This window comes from Epinephelus lanceolatus, chromosome 5 (assembly GCF_041903045.1).
Source record: "Epinephelus lanceolatus isolate andai-2023 chromosome 5, ASM4190304v1, whole genome shotgun sequence".
In the NCBI taxonomy this organism is placed as follows: Eukaryota; Metazoa; Chordata; class Actinopteri; order Perciformes; family Serranidae; genus Epinephelus; species Epinephelus lanceolatus.
In genome coordinates this window covers 41,488,478-41,509,009 of record NC_135738.1, presented here as the reverse complement: position 1 = coordinate 41,509,009, position 20,532 = coordinate 41,488,478, and the positions used below count along the sequence as shown (strand labels likewise).

Below are 20,532 nucleotides of genomic sequence, written 5' to 3'. Positions count from 1 at the left end.
TGCAGTTTTCTTGAATGGACCTTGTTGTAAATATGAATCATTCCTTACAGTGTTAAAGGACTAGTGCAACATTTTGTAAAATAAGCTAAATGACTTCCTTTCTAAAAGTTAGAGTAAAAGATGGATACCGTTCTCAAGCAAATAAGCCTGTTTCCCAAGATGTCAAATGAGGCATTTAGTGAATACTGTATATACATTTTAAATTAATTAAAGATATGTATTAGAAAAAAAACATAATGAATTATGGCTGCCTGTTTTTTTTTGTTTTGTTTTGTTTTTATCATCTTGCTCAGCTCCAAGTGTGTTGGGCTGTTACATATCTCATATCTGTCTTTGTCCTCTCTCTCTGCAGGGCCCTTGCACATGCCAAATTCACAAAGTAAGTGACTCAGAGGTCATAAACTGTTCAGCTTCACAGATTCAGTTAGATTCCAGTTTGAAAACGACCTGACGTTCCTGTCTTATGTTTCTCTTTTCTAAATAGGGAACTGAAATATGTTATTCAGAGGTTTGCAGAGGACCCGAGGCAGGAGGTGAGTGTGTGTTTGTGCATGTTTACCACTGTTTCAACCTTTTAGCAGCTCCAGAGCCGCCAGAGTTTTTCGCTGAGATTTACCAACAGAAAAATAATCTGTGTGTGTGTTTTGTTTTTGTTTTTTTTGTTTTTTTTTCTTTTTCAGGTCCATTCCTGCCTACTCAGTGTGCGTTCAGGTAAAGATGGCTGGTTCCAGCTCTACAGTCCAGGAGGTGTGGCCTGTGATGATGATGGAGAGCTGTTTGCCAGTATGGTGAGTGTATGGACACACGCACACACTGTCAACCTCAACAATTAATGTCTGCTAATTAATTCATGATCGTGGTTGCTTACAACTGACCCTCCCCACCTCTTCATCTCCTCCAGGTTCATATTTTGATGGGCTCCTGCTATAAGACCAAGAAGTTCCTACTCTCGCTGGCTGAAAACAAGCTGGGTCCCTGCATGCTGCTGGCCCTACGTGGAAACCAGACCATGGTGGAGGTACAGTGCATTCACACCACTTCACTTTTTTGTTGTCGTCTTAAATCACTTCTATAAATGTTTTTCTTCATCTATGTATGTCCATGTGTGTGTTTCTATTAATCCTTTTATCAATAAAACTCCTCCTTCATTCATAAATTTTCAGGTTTATACTTGTATTTAAGATTTCTACTTGGTCAGCATTTCCAGGTCCTCTGTATCTCGACTTTTCTGCACTACCATTGCAGCTGGGGGAATGATACAGTTAAAAATGGCAGAAAAAAGCTTTTAAACATAACCAGACATGTTCCAGCAGGAATCTGATCCGAAATTACAGAGAAATTACATCGGTTACCAAGTTCGCATGTTTCCCTGAAGTTAGCATGTAGCTTCATTTAGCAGTATAAACTATTCAGGCTAATGTAAATTTAAAAATATATACAAAAACTAAATAAATAAATAAAACCAGCACAGTATGACCTGAGGTATTGGCTCACAGGGATTAATTCCACATATGTTTATCTAATTTTTTTTTTTTTTTTTTTAATTTTGGCCACAATTGATACATACTTTCTTCATTGTAATTGTATATAAAACACAAAATACGTTAAAGTATAATAGCTCCCCTTTAATAATTTCTCATAGTCTGTTTCTTGATGTGTGGTAGGTTTTTTTTGCCATTTTGTATCATTGTTGAGCCACTTATTCATCTATTCTTCTTCTTCAAAATAACCCTGATGACATCACCATGACGCCATCAGAGTTATTTTGTCAGCCTCGACAAAGCTCCTCCAGAGCCATAGAAGACATGTTCCAAATGTTTTCACAGGCTTAAAAGTGCTCCTCATGTAAACGTGCTGTAAAACTGATCAGCACATGAAATTAGTGGACTGCCCCTTTACAGTGTGTATGTGTTTCCATGTGTGTCCAGATCCTGTGTCTGATGCTGGAGTACAACATCATTGAGAACAAAGACACCCAGCTGCAGATCATCTCCACCCTGGAGAGCACCCAGGTGGGACTACGCATGTACGAGCAGCTCTGTGACCGACAGAGAGAACTCAAAGAACTGGTGAGTTACTGCTCCAACACACACACACATACATACAATCAGTCTCAGTAACAAACTCAGTACTTTATTAGGTACTGTGAGGCCTGCAGTGAGCATAGCACTGTACTCTTGGGCGCCCTGCAGTTCTCATAGATCTGAACTAAGAACATGTTGTTCCAGTTCATCCCACATTTCTGTTGGGGTCAGCTTGTTGGAGAGAAAGCCTCCGCATGAAATTCAGATCACCAGTTTCTCATTACATACAAATTCTTGTGTCCTCAGTGACGCATGTGACCTACTTGTCAATCCACAATTCCAACACAGCAACTGTTAAAGGCCCCAGAAGTGAAAAACCAAGCATGCACTGGATAAGATGAGAACAAAGGGAGGATACAGCGTTCATTTAGAAAAATGATGTGTTGTGTAGGAACAGCTCTGTTGTACGCGAACATTAACAGAAAGCATTGTTTTCATCGTACCGGAGCTCCTCCACATGTTGTAGCATCCTGGAAGAAGGCATTGAGCCCTTACTCTTTGAGAGCTAAGAAATAATTCTGAAATGTCACGGGAGGTTACTTGTTGCAGGAAGAAAATGGTGGAAATGTTGGTGAGAGTTGGAGAGAGGAGGGCAGAATAGTTTTCTATGTTGGAGTACAGAAAGTGTATCTTACTCTTATCTAAAAGATTTTCAGTGTCTTGGATGAATATTTAGTTGATTTCCACAATGTGAAAATGTCAGAACAAAAGTTTAGTGAGACTTGGACACAAAACAGAATGGACCAAGCTAAAGGTACTGAAGAAAGTTTCATTTCTCTGTAAGGATCCCTTCTGAATGTTGTCAGACACTCAAAATGACAATCTGTGCCTGCTCTAATGACGTAAACTGGTGGGGCACACCAGCCCAGAGTGGTTACATTGTGGCCTATTTCACCACTGCCAGCTGCAGCAGTTGTTTCACTTCAACACAAAAACGTGAAAAAATAGGGTCATGTTCCTGGAACCATCTTTGACACTCAGATTTTGTTGACAAGACTTTAAAGGAGTGCGCTCAGTCTAAGGCAGTGGTTAGATATCATATTTCAGTTGCTGGTTTAAATGATTACGTGCCCACCTACCTTTATGTGCCAATGTAGTCCATCAGATCCTACTAGGGATGGTAACGATTAATCGACAGTTGTTTAATTGAAATTTAATCAAATATGTGAAACTTAATTAATCAAATAAAGATTTGATTCTGAAGTGTAAACCATGTGTAGTCTGGTACATTCTAGCTATCCATAGAATTAGGGTTGGGTACCGAAACTCGTTACTTTTTGTACTTGGTACTGATTCACGTCGGTACTACCGAGTACCGATTCACTTAAAATGAAACGGTGCCAAATTTCGGTACCTGAGGTGGAGGCGGCGAGAGCGCATGACTCGCACCTCAGACTCAGCAACAATGGCGACAAAAACAATGTGCAGACAAAAGTTAACGTGCAGCACTGTTCCTAAATGTTCTCAATAAAATGTTGGTCATGAGCCCTGAGTAGTGACTGAAAGAATGAGGTCGCGGATACAAGCGGCCGAAATGAGTTTCTTCCATGGGCTGGCTAGGCTCAGCCGTAGAGATAGGATGAGGAACTCAGACATCAAGAAGAAGCTGTGAGTAGAGCTGCTGCTACTTCGTGCTGAAAGGGGTCAGCTGAGGTGGTTTGGGCATCTGATTAAGGTGCCTGCTGGGCGTGTTTCAGGCACGTCCCACTGGTAGGAGGCTCCGGGGCAGACCCAGAACACGCTGGAGGGATTACATATCATCTGGCCTGGGAATGCCTTTGAGTCCCCCAGAAGGAGCTGCAAAGTGTTGCTGGGAAGAGGGATGTCTGGGATGCATTGCTAGGCCTGCTGCCCCCGCGATCTGGCCTCGGATAAGCGGATGAAAATGGATGGATGGATAGGCTAGGCAATGCTCTCAGAGAATATGCAGTATGTTGCTGTGAGCCTAGGTTGAGGGAAAAAATGTTTTTATGTTTTTAAATACTCTTTCCGTACAAATGTTCTCCCCGTCTCTTTTGCTGAGGCCTTACTGGCACACATAGAGCCTGTCTTGTGACTTGAAGGAGCTGTATCCCTCTCCTCCACTCTTGTCACATCCAGAGGGGGGTACAGTTAACTGGAAATTTTGGCTTTGTCACAAACTCCAACACTGAAGTGTGAAAATTCCCCGAGCTTGTCTGGACCTGAAATGCTGGAACAGTAAAGATCAGACGAGTAACAGTAACTGGCCCTCTCAGCTCAGTCTGCGTGCTTCACACGCTGAGTCACAGCCACTTGACTCTGTCTGCAGAACTGAGCTTTTCAGTTATATGTAGAGGTAGTCTGAGGAAGCAACCGCTGAACATCAATTTGTACACACTTAAACATGAAGACAATTCATACACTTTATGCATAATATTTACAATGATACATTTCTCACAAATGATCATTTATGACCTGATTTCCCTAATGAGTTATTAATTAGTGGTAAAATAAATGATTGATTTTTGTTTGTGTTTCTGTTTGATTCTTCTCTCTAAATACAGTGAGAGATGTAACATCTCAACGTCTCAACCATGTATCATTATTTTTCAAACAGTATTTTGTTAGAGACCTTGCATGTCCCTTCTCCTCAATATGACATGAATGCAGCATGCAGGTAGCTGCTCACACACACCATCTACTGTCTGACAAGGATCCTGCAAGGCATTAAGCTCAGGCGCCATCTTTTTTCTGTCTGTCTTCTTTTCAGCAAAGGAAAGGAGGCCCCACCCGGCTGACTCTGCCCTCAAAGTCCACGGTGAGATTATGCTGATGCCTTCACTGCTGCACACAAAAACTGTTTAACCCTTTCTGTCCTGGCAAGTGTCAATTTTAAGATTGTGAGTGCATTAAAATACTTGTTTCTCAATCCTGAATGTTTTTTCCTCAACATCTAGGATGCAGACCTGGCCCGTCTGTTGAGTTCAGGTTCTTTTGGGAACTTGGAGAACTTGAGCCTGGCCTTCACCAACGTCACCAGTGCCTGTGCCGAGCAGCTCATCAAGCTGCCTTCACTCAAACAGCTCAACCTCTGGTCCACACAGGTATACACACACAGGAACACAACACAAGAACAAACACACACTAGGTATCACTTATGATCTAATCGATGTCTAATGTGTGTCCTATCTCTCTCTGTGTTTCCTTCCTTTAGTTTGGAGATGCAGGGTTAAGGTTGTTATCCGAGCATCTGGCCTGTCTTCAGGTCTTGAACCTGTGTGAGACTCCCGTCACTGATGCTGGTCTGCTGGCTCTCAGTTGTAAGAAAACACACACAAAATGAATCATGTTACTGTATTCTCTAGAAAGTAATTTCATTACAGTTATGATTAAAATATTATTATTGCTTAATGACAATGAGCAGTTTCAAGAATGGCTTGAGAACAGGTGTTATAGTAATAAAACAGACAGAATAGAAGGACAAGCTCGGAGTCAATGTGGTAACTTTGTTAAGGGTCAAAGTGTTTTAAGTGTATTAAGTTAATTTTGCCTAGTTGTAATGGTTTGTCTCCTTCAGCCATGAAGAGTCTGTGCAGTCTGAACATGAACAGCACCAAGCTCACAGCCGACACATATGAGGACCTCAAGGTAATACTGCAAGACAACTAGTACTAACTGCACATTTGCACACTATGAAAATGCACATTTTTCTTTCTTTTTTGGCCCACCATCTACACCTTCCATCTATCCTGTGCCTTTAATCTGTATTTATGTTTATATTGTCAGATGAATTTACATGCATCAACTAGTGAAGACAAAAGGGACTCTATTCACACTGTCACCTTGGGTTTGTAGAAAAAAACCTAAACACAGAGCTTTTTGTCTGCCATATCACATAGAAAGGGCCTACAGCAATTTTATGGGTCTGTATTATCCAAATGATTTTCTAAAAATTTCCAAGTTTCCTGAAAAGACTATCTGTGCAATTTCATTCATACAATAAGGTTCAATTAATGTTTACTTAAAGCTGCACTAATTCATATTTTTAATTTTTTATATTTACACTGGATTCAAAGGCTGTGTGTAATGTGACAGTTGTTAGTAGTAGTGAGGAATCCACAATTATCACCTCACAATGCAGTTCCCCTCTGCTTTACAAAACATCGGACTGTCTCTCAGATCTTGTTTTTGGCTTTACAGCCCACAGCTTTACTACCTCATTCCCAGCAGTACGCAGCTGTTTACAGTAAGCTCTGATGAACTCACTCTTTCCCGTCAATAAACAGCTGGTAAACATAATGGAGCATTTAGCAGCTAGATGGTTATGCCTATGCACAAGCAACAGCTGTAGCCAAAGGCATTGTTTAAAAGTTGTCTGTCAATCCACCCCATTCTCAAGAACACCTTCAGAGAATTTACTCACATTTGACACAAATATTCACTCGGACTTAGATGAACTGATTAGAATTTGGTGGTCTTTGGCCATAATTCAACGATGAATGCACTTATAATGACAAAACCTCACAAAATTATCTAATAGGGTGATGATGATAAAGTGGTGACAGTTAACATCACTCTGACATCATCGTGTTCTGCAAAAACACTTTCCTGGTCATTACTTAACGCTATAACTGAGGGGACATTTGGTCGAATACTGTATTGGTGAAACTAACTGCAACTTGACTGGTTGGTGGTGGCATAGAAATGTGAGGTGTTAATTTTGGTTTTCTAAGAGGTTGGTGGAGACCAAAACAGAGCCAAAAGTGGAGTGAATATTGGCCTCACGTTTGTTAGGTAGTCAGAAACATTCCAAATAAATTCTAATGTTCCTACCTGTCTGCTTTCAGGGACCCCTGTTTTCCATGAAATAATTACAAAAGTTACATAGTTCTTTCCATGGAATTTCTGTGAAATGATCAGGGCAATTATTTGAAAATTACTGACCTGTAATATAAAAAACATGCTTTGGGAAATTTGCTTTTTTGTGCACTTTGAGAAGGGTTAACTATATCATTGTTGGAACTGTATCAGGACTAACTTAAATATGGGGCATGACTACATGCAGAATCTTAGACATGCTGTCCAGATGACCCTTGGATATAATCTTGACTTTCCAGCTAAGAGGATATTACTGTCAGCAAATTTTAACACGTCACCTTCCACTGGGCAAAACGAAAAGTCATGCAAAACTTCATCCAACCCATCATAAAATGTGCCAGTTATAGAGCATTAGCACACTATCACCAAAACAGGCACATCATCCTGCATTTGCGCTTCCTTGGATAGCAAAGGCATGACCCACCCTTCTCTCTTTTTGATCAGCTAGTACTCACTGCCTTCATTGGTTGGATTTGTTGGGTTTAGGCAAGAGGAGTGGTTGGATAGGGTTAGGGTAAGAATGGGTTAGGGTTAGGGTTAGGGTAAGAATGTCAGGGTAAGCCAATCAGAGGCAGAGTAAGGCACAGTAGGGTGGGTCATGCCTTAGCCATCCAAGGACACGCAGCTTCATGTTGGGGACACATCAAGACACATTACCATTTACACCTCAAAAGATTCGTAGCCACCTTGGCAAGTGGTTTGAGTGAATGTGTCTTAAAGGTGGCTTACACTTGTTTTAGTGCTTTCTACTTGAGATAGGATCACCCGAGACACATGTTGATACCAGGTATAAACAGGGTTTAAGACTCATCTTGAATTGTGGACGTTTGATAGGTCTTGGCTAGCAGTTGCCCCTCTGCTTCCAGTCTTTGTGCTAAGCGAGGCTAACCCCATTTAGACCCAACTCTACCAGGTACAAACAAAATTGATATAAATTTTGATCTGACTCGCGGTGTAAGGGAAAAAAGGGATATTATCCAAAATGTGAGCTGGCCTTCAAACTGATACTAAGTGTATGTTTCATGGTGTTGACGTAGTTTCCTTTTGTCTGTGTCTTTCTCTGCAGGCCAAACTGCCCAACCTGAAAGAAGTTGATGTTCGGTACACAGAGGCCTGGTGATCAACCACCCTCACATGACCCTCATACATAACCAGACACACACATAAAACATGCACACACTGCACACAGGCTCAGATACATTACATGAAAATAGTGTAGTGATGTCATCTCCATCGTCGCCCATCATTAGACCAGGAACTATGACATCATCCCAGCGTGAGGATCACCTGATGTAACCAGAGCGTCTCTGAGGCGTTTACATCAGAACAGGAGCCTTTATCAGCTTCAGACGTCATCACCAACCCCTGCAGTGACACCATCACCAGGAAGGAACTGTTAAGTCAGTGTCACTTTTTTTCTAAATGAGAAATCTTTATGGACCTCGCCGCTCCCCTTACTTCTGTCACCAATGTTCCAAGGACCTTGTGATCAGAGGACATGCAAGGAGCCACTATATTGTGACATAAGGACACTTTCTCTCTGTCTTTATCTTTTGGCCTGTCTTTCATAATATTGTCCCTCAGTTTTCATATTCAGTCGAAGTCCAGCTCTCCAGCCTTTGCCCTCACACCTCTGTGTGTCTGTGTCGTGAGGAAAACCTGAGCCTTCCTCTCTTTTTCTCTCTCTCCTGCCTTCGCACGAAGGCTGGATACAGCAGCTCACATTCCAGTTCTTCTCCAATCTGATCCACGATGTAGCTCTCCAAACAGACATGTCGAACTGTTAAATCACTTCAGTCCTCACTCTCGCGCTCTTTGGCTTCAGTTTTCAGGTTCAGATTCCGATCTTTAAGTCTTTCATTTGGGAAAATGAGGTGCTACCTCTGAGAAAATAAGGGTTGCAAGACTGTGCCTATTCCTCCTAAACGACACGTCACACTCAAAAAGAAAAAAAAAAAAAAAAAAGGTTTTTATTAACTTGAATGAACATATTTTTCCAGACATCTGTGCTTTCATATATTGTGTGTTTCTATATAAAACATATATATGAAGAAAACCCCCAGTGATGACATTTCAGAAACATTTCGGGAACTCTGCAGGAAAGTTTAACGGCGATGGCAATTTTTCATTTGTTTTCAGTGTACATACTGATGATCTCCCGTTACTATTTAATAGGACAGTTGTGTAGCAGTAGCTGGGTGGTCTGGGACTGCCTAATATTTATAAGTTGTGTCTTTAAAGCCTCCTTTACTCTGTCTCTTCTGGATTTTGTCCTGACAATAATGAAGTACACAGGCCCTGTTGTCTTTTTTGTTTTTTTGTTTTTTTTGCAACATACAACACAAGAAGCCAACCAAGAGGGCACCTATACATGGATCTCTCTGTACCATGCCATGGTGGTAACGTAGACCTGTAAAGTGGACTGCAGTAATTCTAAAGTGGACCTGTAAACAAGACCCATCACCAGCTGAGAGTTGTATATTTTCATATCCTCTGCTATTTTTTTTTTTGGCTCTTTTTGAGACGGTTATGAAAAGAAGAAAGGACACTTGCCAAACATTGTCATCGAGTTAAATTTTTGTTTTGTGCACTTGTCTCTTCAGGCCAACATGAGTGTGGTCGAGTTTATCAAGTGGAACCTGTTATGAACTGCCTGTGGAGGGACACTGACACTGTTTGGGTTCACGTCTCAAACCCCCCTGCTGAGGTTAGGGTGAAGAGTCACAGTGCCTCTAGTGTTGTGGATGAGTTGCCTATTGTTATCTTTCTGTCACACCATCTGTTTTGAATTGTTCTGCTGTATTTATATTTCGCCATAATACATGGGTGACATTTTTAGGCTGTTGGGATGAATCATTCTCATCAAAGGATGGGATGAAATTATTGTACATATTCTTTCACAATGGGCTGTAAGTGACAAAAGATTGGAGGAAAAAAAAGGCATCTTTCAGCCATATTTGCCCATCTACATTCCCTCAAAATGTTGCCTGTTTATTGTGGCAACATTTCATATGATGTGGTAACTGCCCTAGCACACTTCAAGTCTGTCAGAATCTCTTTTTGCTCACTGTCTAGATGTGGTTTGGGCTGCTTTCTTTTGTGCCAGCAACCCTAGAAAACACAAGTCAGATTTCCACCTTTTTTCCAGTCAGCCTCGCTCTGACTGATCCATCCATTTTATTTATTCGTGTCAACCTCCAGATTGCTCGGGCTGTTTGTTGAATCGAGGCAGAAGCTGCAGCAGAGGACAGGATGCCGTCCACTATGAGATGCTTTGTTTTCTATTTATTGGGTGCCATGACAGTTTTCTGTTTGGCCTGTAGACTCAGTTTGTGTACGGCCATCTTTGGGTCTGGCTTTAGGACCCCAAGCTCTCTTTCATATCCTGTAAGGTGTATATACGAGTGTATATAGTCGTCTCCTCCTTTCCTCTCTTTGAACCATTTTTGAATCCTTCCCCCCCTGTTTTGTCTTCTTCATCCCTTTCTGTATTTCTCTCAGCCTCCTTTCATTGGCAGGCTGGTGTTGCCTTCATCTTATGTGTGTGTGGTTGTTTTGTTTTTTTCACACAAAGTGCACTGTAATCTAACAAATTATGTTTTCATATTATCTTTTAAGTTTCCAGCATCTGCGATTTGATCACTTTAATCAAACATTTGTTTCTTGTGTTGTTGTTGTTTAATTTTTTTTTTTTTTTTGCATGTACATGTTGCTGCGTCATCTGGTATTTTTATTTTGTAATTTTGTTTTATAAAAGGTTTGAAATATGATAAAGGGTCTGATCACTATCTTACTGAAGTTAGGGACTGAAATGGAGAGATCTCATCTAATTTTATGATTGGTTGTTGCCAGGATTTACCCATGAGTCTTGACAGATCCTACTGGTCGAGGCAGTTAGGGTTTGATTGACATTGATTTCTAAAAAGCCAATACCAATACTGGTACTGTTGGACTGAAGCTGCCCCTAGTTCAGATTTCATCATTTAAGTTTGTCCATTTTCATATGAAAAAATTACAAACAAATAGTCATTGTTTGCCCAGGAATTTTGGGTTAATCCTGCCAGATAATCATATTAGAGGTGGACCACACTGACTAGCCGACCATTATCATTTTTTTTTTAAAAAAATAAAGTTGTCGCTTCCACACATCAGCAAACTGATCATTTGGTGTAACTTTACTGTAGTTTTGTTTTATCCTTTGTTTTGAATGTTTTAAAGGAATTGTTTTTGAAAACTGACTTACCCGCTTTTTGATGAAAGTTATATGACACGATTGATACCTATGTCATGTCTGTCCATGTAATATGAAACTACTGTCAGTATCGTCCTAGGTTAGCTTATCTTAGCATAAAGATTGGAAACAGCATGTATGGCCCTATCCGAAGGTAACAGTCCTGCCAGCATCTCTAAAACTACTGTAATACTGTATATCTTTAACAAATGACAAAGTGGATAAAAGCACCTTTTACACTGCCTCTTCAAGGCGGGAATTTAATGCCTGGCGATTCTGTATAAACGTACAATTGCGGAGGGGGGGGACAGTGTTGTCTTGCCTTTGAGCCGGCATTAGTAGTAGCAATGGTTGAAACGGTGTCCGTCCCATGAATGGGACAGTGGGCAAGATGGGATCATGGGCTGCACGGTTGTGTTGTTTCGACGACATGTTATACGTACAACCCACTACAAGACTTTTAAAAAAGTAGCTGATAGCAGTTAGCAGCTAACGCTAAAAAGAACAACAAAAATGTCTGCAAATTGGGAAACAATGAGGTCTGGGACCTCCTTAGAGGGCGAGATTAGCTGCTGTATAACCAAAAAGGTAAATCATTGTTATTGCCATGTTGTGCCATTATAAAGTGCTGCCGATGTGTTTGTTATATGTCACACCAGAGTCCACAGTTGTTGTGTTACACATCATGCCCGCCATCCCTCTTTTTATTCCAGGATGCTGGCATGCTGTCTAAAATCACACACTGGAGCAGCATAATGCCGCCGTTGTTTGGCTCTTTGTAAAAATGCAATGGTGGTATGAAAAAGGGATTTTGTAGCAGCCCTATTGCGCCATCTCTGTGTAAAAAGGGCTAAAGTCTCCGCTGGTTGCCTGGCAACCTCACAGTGATGACAAGATTCCACAAAGTCAATAACCCAGCCAAGGAATAGTCCAGCACATTAACACCCTAAAACCACAATAAGTCATTTTTTTAAGTTTGTTTGTCAGCTTTAGAGGTGCTGGTAGGTCGATGTTGCCCTACGGATGCAGCCAGGCTAGCTGGTTCCCTATTTCCAGTCTTTATGCTAAGCTAAGCCAACTCACTGCTGGCTGTAGCTTTATACTTAACTTCAGTGGCATCAATCTTATCATTTAACTTTGCATGAAAGCAAACTGTTCCTTTAAAGAAATGGGTAGTCTTGGGGAACTCCTGTCACAGAGTTCATCCCATAGTTTTTAGGCCATGATGAGCTGCCACATGTCCAGTCTGTGAGCCTGGGGCCCAGCATGTTGAGGTTATAATGGAAGGTTTTGTATTACTGTAGAACATGTAATGGTTGAATAGAAACGCCTCTTCTGTTCTGTCATGTCTCCGTATCCTGTGGAGCTCACTGTGCTTTGCTTTTTGTTCCCATCCTGACTCCTCCCTTTTGTCTATTATCTCTGATGTTTTTTTATTCTACACAAACTGTAAAGAGTTTCTACCATGTCCAAGATGTGTACAGCTGTGCTCCAGTCTTAACAGTTGTTATGGAAGGAATAGGGTCAGATGTGACACAGCCTGACAAATCTGACTGACTGAAAAAACAACAACAACTCTATTTCCCATAATTTCTTGTAGTAAAAATATTTTTGGCAGCTGGAAAAGGGGCGCCCATGATGTTTCTCTCTCTTTTTCAGTCTTTCTCCGCATTGATCTGCTTCTCCTGCTGGGTTATTATTATTATTATTATTATTGCTGCTGCTGCTGCTCTGTGGCTGTTGTAATAAAAATACAAAAGATCTTCAACAGGAAAAATAACAACTATGATGTGAAATAATTTCAATCAAAAATAAATTGTCTGTGAATATGTTTCAGCTGTGTGTGGCATGTGTTCTGTTTGATCTTTTTACGAACAGTATTTATCCACCTTCCTGTCACTGACACCAGTGATCACCACAGTACTACCACCGAAGTTTAACTGTTGTGTTTGTAAAACATTTTAAGGTCCATTTTTAGGTCCAGTGTGTGGGAGTATGTTTGTAAGTATATTTTCTTTAGTGTATAATCACCTGAAAATAAGAGTCACGTCAACAAGCCGATCCTTGTCTACAGAGTCTGCCATGTTGCACTGCCATGTTGCTACAGTAGCCCAGAGCGGACTAACCAAATAATGTCTCCAGACAGTGACGGCCACCACAGCATTTGTATAAACTCTGATTATCCGGACACTCATCTCAAGTTTGAGGAAGAAAGTGAAGGAAATGTTAGATGAAGCAGCCAGAGCTAGTCAGTGGCTTTGGATGAGGAAGAATAATGTCAGTTGGGGGCCAGCAGGGGGAACTACCAAGCAGGGTGCATAACTCCTTGAGATCAGGTGGAGAGATTCACCAATCTGTCCTCTCAGGAGAAAATCCAGGAAGAGGTAGGTTATTTAAGTGTGGGAGTGGCCTATTTGAATCCCTTTTGTTTGAGACCATTCTGCAAGGTGAGTGTGTTTACTGATCCTGTGAGGTTATCTTCTCTATTTCCTTTAACTTTAGCTTAAATTGGAGTTATGCTATCTAACGTATGAAATAGAGTATGGTGAATGTGCTAGGATAGGTAGTATCGGCACTGTCTCTACCTGGAGCTCGCATGAACGTAGCCTGGGTTTGTTGAAGGTGGCAGTGCTGTTTGGGCTGAGAAAGCCGTGTGTAAGTAAGATAAAGGAGGATATTGGGTTGGTGCAGGGAGCAGTGAGACCTGGCATTAGGGGAGTGTCTCTGGGACGCCAGAGATCACTGTCTAGCCTCCTGGAGGTGTCGTGGGACCAACTAGACTAAACACTGGTGAAAGGAGGTTCTCACCTGATGACCCCAAAGACATGATAGTTATCGCTGCTCACTGGTCTGTATAGTTAAGCCTTGCCATAATAGCTTATCATAGGGCTTAGGAGGTTATTCACTGAGTGCTGATCCATTTCTAGAGCACAAACTTGTGTTTATTTGAATTGAAGCAAAATAAAATAAAGATGTAACGTTACAGTCAAATGTCACTGCATCCAGACGCCATCTCACTCCTTCCTCTTCCTGCAGTTCTCAAACTCACACAACTGAAGTTACACCCAATAACTACTATTACTAACAGCAGAATGTTACCAGCGGAAACACTGGGTGTTATTGCAGCTTCACTGTGGAGGGTTATGATGTTTATCACAACTTCTGTGATATCTGCTGCCTTTCGACACACAGCTCCGCTCACTAACCGAGCAGCAACTCCAGTCTCTTGACCAGTCTGTGGCACGGCAGCCTTTAGTGTTATTAGGCTGTTATTCATGAAATGTAACCAATCAGACGGAGCTGTGGGTTGGGCATTGAGGGAGGCGAGGAGTGGTGAAAACAGACAGAGTATTACATTTTTCAATTATTTTATTTTATTGGCTATCATATAATTTTGTTTTTAACTGTTTATAGTAACAAAATAAGGGTGTGCCCAGCTGAGAAAGTTAGTAGCACCAGTACTACCAGTGGTGCTACCATTCTCATCTACAGATTATGTGTATGTATAGGCTATATTTATACTTTTAATTTTATTTGATCCTATATTTTTAACTCTGTACATCAGTATATTCAACCTTTAAAAAGAAAAAAAAAAACAAAAACCTGAAAGCATCCTCAAGGTAGGGGCTATAGGTCAGGATATCTTGGGCACTGTTGCATTGATTTGACCATTCTTTTTATTTGTCTAAATAGCTGGTGTATCCCTTTTACATACTTTATTAAAAGCATCTTACTCTACATTGTCACTGACTGATACCATACCAATTCTGTGCAAGCCAACTTAACTGAAGCAATAATATTCTCTAAGCAGAGTATTCAAACATGAGACTCCAAGGTCATAAGCATTTGCATTCTCTATAAATGAAGTAATGAAGCAAGTCAAGGTCTACAACTGTTTTTTGTACAGTGAAATTATGACTCCATGCTGCTTATTACATCTCTACATTCTTATCAAAGCAGAATGTTGGCAAAAGCCAGTGAAGGTAGACAGAAGTAGAACTGGAAAAATGTTTTCATCAATAAATGAAAGGGGATGAGAAAAATAACCACTGACGAGTAGGGTGGTGAAGGCTGTTTTGACATCAGTTTGAAAATTATGACAACCAATCTGTTGTTTTAAAATATTCTGGCTTCTGCTCTGTATTTAAATACTGCATGTTCACTTATTTCTGGCTTTTTTCCCCTTACAGTTAAGTGTTCATATAGTCACTGGGAACAGATCCCATACAGCAGGTCTGTTCAACTGGCTGCCCACGGGCCAACTCCGGCCCGTCGATTGAGCCAGTCAGATTAGATCTCTTTGCACATAATTAATATTTAAAACCCAGAAGAAGAAAAAAACAAATAATGGACATTTTGCCATAATAAATCCTGCAAACCAGAAGAAATCAGGCCCGTGGTGGCTCAGGAGGTAGAACGGGTTGTCCACTAAACCAAAAATCAGTGGTTCCATTCCTGGTTCCTCTAGTCCACATGCCTAAGTATCCTTGGGCAACAAACTGAACCCCAAATTGCTTCAATTAAGTATGAGTGCAAGTGTGGGTGAATGTTTAACGGAGTAGCCTTGGCCCCCAGTGTGTGAATGTGACAAGTAGTGCAAGTTGTTGAATGGTCAGAAAAATAGAGAGGCCCTACACCATTGCAAATCCATTCACTAGAATGATGCAGGCCAGCCGTTAGTGTGCCAAAGTGTGCCCCTTGTCCACACCCAACGAGCAAGGAGATCAAATCAGGAGTGAACAAATATGTTTTTTCTTAATTTATTCATTCAATCTTGAGGGCTACTTTAATCATATATTAGTCAAATTGTGTGCAGGACTGAAATAATGTAAAGAGAATAGGGTTGTAAACACTCAATTTTCCAATTATACCAATTTTGAAACTCCAAGACTGTTCTGAGCATTATTTAGCACCCTTTCTGACAAGATAGCTTAACTTGGTTGGTACCAATGGATGCCTTAGGTCCTTATGATAACTGTATGATCACTGTAACTTTAAAACCGAGCCCCATACCGTAGTTGTTTATTTATTTATTTTCTAAAATTGACTGACACATTCCTCACCTTCAGCTCTGCCTGCCATACCTGCTGATGCTTTACATTTTTTTATCGGATATTTGGTCAGTGCCCATCTGCTCCTTTCATTTTCTTGTTCACTCTGTACCCTGACTTTTCCTTTAGGAGTCCCTGATTGTTGGTGAGGCATTCTGACTTAGCTAATCAGGCCGCAGTCCGCCTCATGTGTTTGCATCAGAAGTCCTTGTGATTTCTGTGCATCATGCACCTGTCCCACGTCAGATGGACAGTGCCATTACACAGTACCGGCAGGGGGGGTAGGAGCATCAGATGGCACATGAAATGTGTTTTGATTATAAAATTGCATTTATTTATCATATAAATACACATAACTTCTATTGCCAGTGATTTAAGTCAGTAAGTAAATTGCTTAACTTGATCCCATTTAAAGGTCAACCATAGACCTTTTAATGGGCCCCTCCTTGGCCTTTGGCGGGGACCATCTGTACCCTTTGCCCCTGACAGTGAGCCTGGTCCTGTGTACTTGGTCTAATGGCCTCTGAACTCCACGAACGGCAAGCAGGCATTAAAGGCATGTTTTCTTAATAAAAAAAAAAAAAAAAATCAACAAATTGTCGGAGCAATGTTGAACTGTCACTGTAAAAAGTATTTGTCAGAAGTGGGATTCGAACCCACGCCTCCAGGGGAGACTGCGACCTGAACGCAGCGCCTTAGACCGCTCGGCCATCCTGACTTGTATAGAGTATGTCAAAACCTTAACTTATGTCGATACTGCAGTTGTACTTTTCCTGTTTTTTTTTTTGTTTTGTTTTTTTTTGTCTATTTATTGTGATCCTGTATTTATGTATTCTTACTACTACCACGTCATTTGTTTAGCGGGAAGGCAGGGTTATTCTGTTTTGTGGCTTAGTAACATATGCAGCTCAACTTTATGCATGGCGCTCTTACTCCCTCTGCTGGTGATTTAGCTGTAGTTGCACAAACACTTGCCTACAGTAATCGATTGTTGCCAACAATAACTTGATTTCTGAAAGCATCATCATATTCTGGAATAGTCTGACTGTTTTTAGTGGCTTATATTTTAGAAGGAAATGACAGTATAGTTTATTATATTATATTACATTTATTTAGCTGAGGCTTGTCTCCAAAGCAGTTTAATGCAGGTGTATTGAGTGTGCAAGAACCATGCAAGACAAGCTGGCCTCTTTGTCCAATCAGCCTGAAACCAATGATTTCCTTCTTCAATTCCATTCAGTTTTATTTATAAAGCCCAGTATCACAAATCAGAAGTTGCCATCCATCTGTCTTTGGACCCTCAAAGTGGATGAGGAAAAACTCCCCCCAAAGAATGCTTTAACAGGGGGGGTGGGGGGGGGGGGAATGGCAGGAACCTCAAGTAAAGCAACTAAGGAGGGATCCCTCTTCCCGGATGCATAGAAATGCAATAGATGTGGTGTGTACAGAATAGATCAACATAATAAATATACAGTGATCCATATATCTCACTTGTAGCTATACCTAATAGATAGTAAAAAATAGTTTTACACTGAGTTAGCAGGACTCTGTTGTGCACTGTGAAATGGTGATTCGTCCTCACTCATCAGTTATCAGGCACAATAGAGTACTTTGACCTAGAAGTGAGCAATTCAATATTTTGATTTAGGTTTGTTCATCAGAACTCACTTTCAGCCCTTACTAGGTTCAGACAGTATAAACATGTGAACTCATGAGAAGGCTAAGGGAGACAATGTTCTCTTGTAGATTACATGAGTAATCTGTACTACTGCTCTCCAACCACTGGTGATATGGACAGTCGGCATTTCACAGGAATCTGACCTAATTCTTACTAAAAGGGAGAGGTGCAGTCAACTTCCTGAATTGTATTCGTGCTGCTGGTAAAGAGAGTTCAAGTTCAGAGTGTGACCCCACACACAATCTAGCCAGCTGATGTGGCTTCAACAAATTAATTTATTCTGATCACTGGAGATTCTCTCCGCTTTTTGGAGAAAGAGCAAAGTAATGATCATGAGCAGTGACACTGAGGAGGTGGTGATTCACTAAAACCTCAAGCAATTACTCATCAATTTAAGGGACAATTATAATCAAGTAGGTATATATATGACATATGACAATAATGTGTTTTTTAAAACATATAATAACTAGAGTGTCCTGGTAACAGCTGATCATTTGACTGAAGTTCAATTCGTGGTCTTAGTTTCTACTCCAGCCTGTTGGTAGAAGATAGAAATATTTATTGGTCCATTTTGAGCCCCCCATAATCAGACAGAAGTACTGCTTCTCCTGGTTCTCATCTCTGTTTCATGATACCATATTTTAGCCACAATAATTCTGTATACTGTATGCTCAGTAGAAACAGAGGAGGACAAAATTGACCAAGAAAAAGTCTCTAAAACAATGTAAGCATACAAGATTTGGTCATGTTCACTGATCTTATTCAGGGCCTAAAATACACTATAAACTTTTATCATGTGAAGTGCTTTCTTAACCTTTTCCAATAGGTAGCACCCTGTGCTTGCAAACTTAATTTCTTGGGTTAGTTTAGTTAAGCCCTTATATTTGTAGAACATAAGACTATGTCCCCTGAGAATTAGGTGTGTGGTCTGATGAATCCACATTTTGACTTGCACATTTACTTAGTGTCTGTTTAAGGTGGAGTTTTAATCTCTAATGAAATGCTGGATAGTTTAATAAAAAATAATGTATTATATTTTAATTGCTATATTTTGTGAGTAAAATCTGAATCTGCAACGTAACCAGTAATATGTCTCTGTCAGGTAAATGTAGTACAATGTTTTCCTCTGAAGTAGAAGTGCACAGTAAGTATGTATAGTTGAGTTTCATTTTTTTAAAGTGCCGTGAGGGCCTTTTGTATGTTATTTTGGGGTACAATAACTTATAGTAGTAACATAATTTAATATTTCTTGCATCTAAAGATAATAAATCTATGACTTGTTTAGGGCCCCAAGCAGTTGTGAACCTTGCCTAATGATAAAGTCTGCCCCTATAATTTTTCCAGCGAACAAGAGTGTGTGTTAGTGGTGTTTCTGAACACAAGTAGCCACGATTTGGGTGTGTGACAAAACTATGTTATGGCAGGTATATTGCTCAGGACTCAAATAAGCAGTGTCGAAAGTAAAGTTTGGATGAACAGTTCTTGGGAAAACTGAAAGCAACAATACAACAAAAGTGTACTTATGGTATTCTTTGGTGTGTGTTTGTGTTTGTGTATCAGATGATGGTGGTGTGTCTCCCTGATGAGATTCTGCTTTAGGAGTATATTATAATTAAAAATGGAATCATTTACTTGGGCACCTGGCATTACATCAACAATGTTCCCTTGGATTGTGAACAGGTAATTCTGCACAGACATATGGGGCGCCGTTTGTAAAGGGACACTAACAACTCAAAGTACATGTCAAATAAAATTTCTCCAAACACATTTCTTGTTATTTTAGGTAGTTATTATCACACTAATGTATGTTCAAGTGTTCCTTTCCCCCGATAAGTTGGTTTTAATTCCTTATTTGATTCTATAAACACAGTCTGACCATCTCGAGCTTTTATTTTGGTAGTTCCCGTGACCGGCAGTGTGAATTTGCATATTAGCTAAATATTTAGTTTCACCTAGAACATTTAGATTTAACATTTAACATTTAGATTTAGATTTAGCATTTAGATTTAACATTTATATTTATATTTATATTTAGCATTTAGATTTAACATTTATATTTAGATTTAGATTTAATATTTAGATTTAACATTTAGATTTAGATTTAGCATTTAGATTTAGATTTAATATTTAGATTTAGATTTAATATTTAACATTTAGGTGCCACATTTAATATTTAGATTTAACTATTTAATATATTTCTAAGTTAACAAATATTGCTGTAAATGTGGTAAAAGGTGACGTTAAAAAATTCACAATGCTTTTTTAAACATTGTTTGAAGCTAAATGTGGCAAAATGTTGATGTTATTTTCAGCATGAGCCACTTTACAAACGGCACCCCATACAGACATGCACAGACTCAGACACACACGTACACACACACACTTATGTGAATGAGCTGAGTATGTGTGCATCTGTCAGGGCCAGGTTGCCTGTGTGAATTGTCACAGCAGTGTGACAGTAGAGCATCGGGGGCTTCGGCTGGATCAGGAAATCTGTTTATTGGATTGAGGAAAGTTCTGGACAGGAGGTGTCAGAATGCAACCAAACCACACAAACAAGGGCTTGTTCCTTCACAGCTCGCTGGGAGGACAGAGAGACAGAGAAACAGATAGATGGCAGATAGACAGACAGACAGGAGGCGGCGTAAC

The 20,532-nt window shown here is 40.2% G+C and overlaps 1 protein-coding gene and 1 non-coding gene across 2 annotated transcripts in view; one reads left to right on the top strand and one right to left on the bottom strand.

Moving 5' to 3' along the window:
* cmip (c-Maf inducing protein) overlaps positions 1-8,906 on the top strand; it is a 56,493-nt gene extending 47,587 nt beyond the window's left edge. The window contains exons 12-21 of the mRNA XM_033635340.2: positions 353-379; positions 485-533; positions 681-788; positions 902-1,018; positions 1,929-2,069; positions 4,816-4,863; positions 5,003-5,149; positions 5,260-5,365; positions 5,623-5,693; positions 7,990-8,906. Of these exons, the coding sequence (XP_033491231.1) occupies positions 353-379; positions 485-533; positions 681-788; positions 902-1,018; positions 1,929-2,069; positions 4,816-4,863; positions 5,003-5,149; positions 5,260-5,365; positions 5,623-5,693; positions 7,990-8,043 (868 nt within the window). The 3' untranslated portion in view covers positions 8,044-8,906. The remainder of the gene's footprint in view (positions 1-352; positions 380-484; positions 534-680; positions 789-901; positions 1,019-1,928; positions 2,070-4,815; positions 4,864-5,002; positions 5,150-5,259; positions 5,366-5,622; positions 5,694-7,989) is intronic.
* Positions 8,907-16,840: 7,934 nt separating this feature from the next.
* On the bottom strand, positions 16,841-16,923 carry trnal-cag (transfer RNA leucine (anticodon CAG)). The gene has a single exon. It is a non-coding gene; the product is annotated as a tRNA-Leu (tRNA).
* Between the last annotated feature and the right edge of the window lie 3,609 nt (positions 16,924-20,532).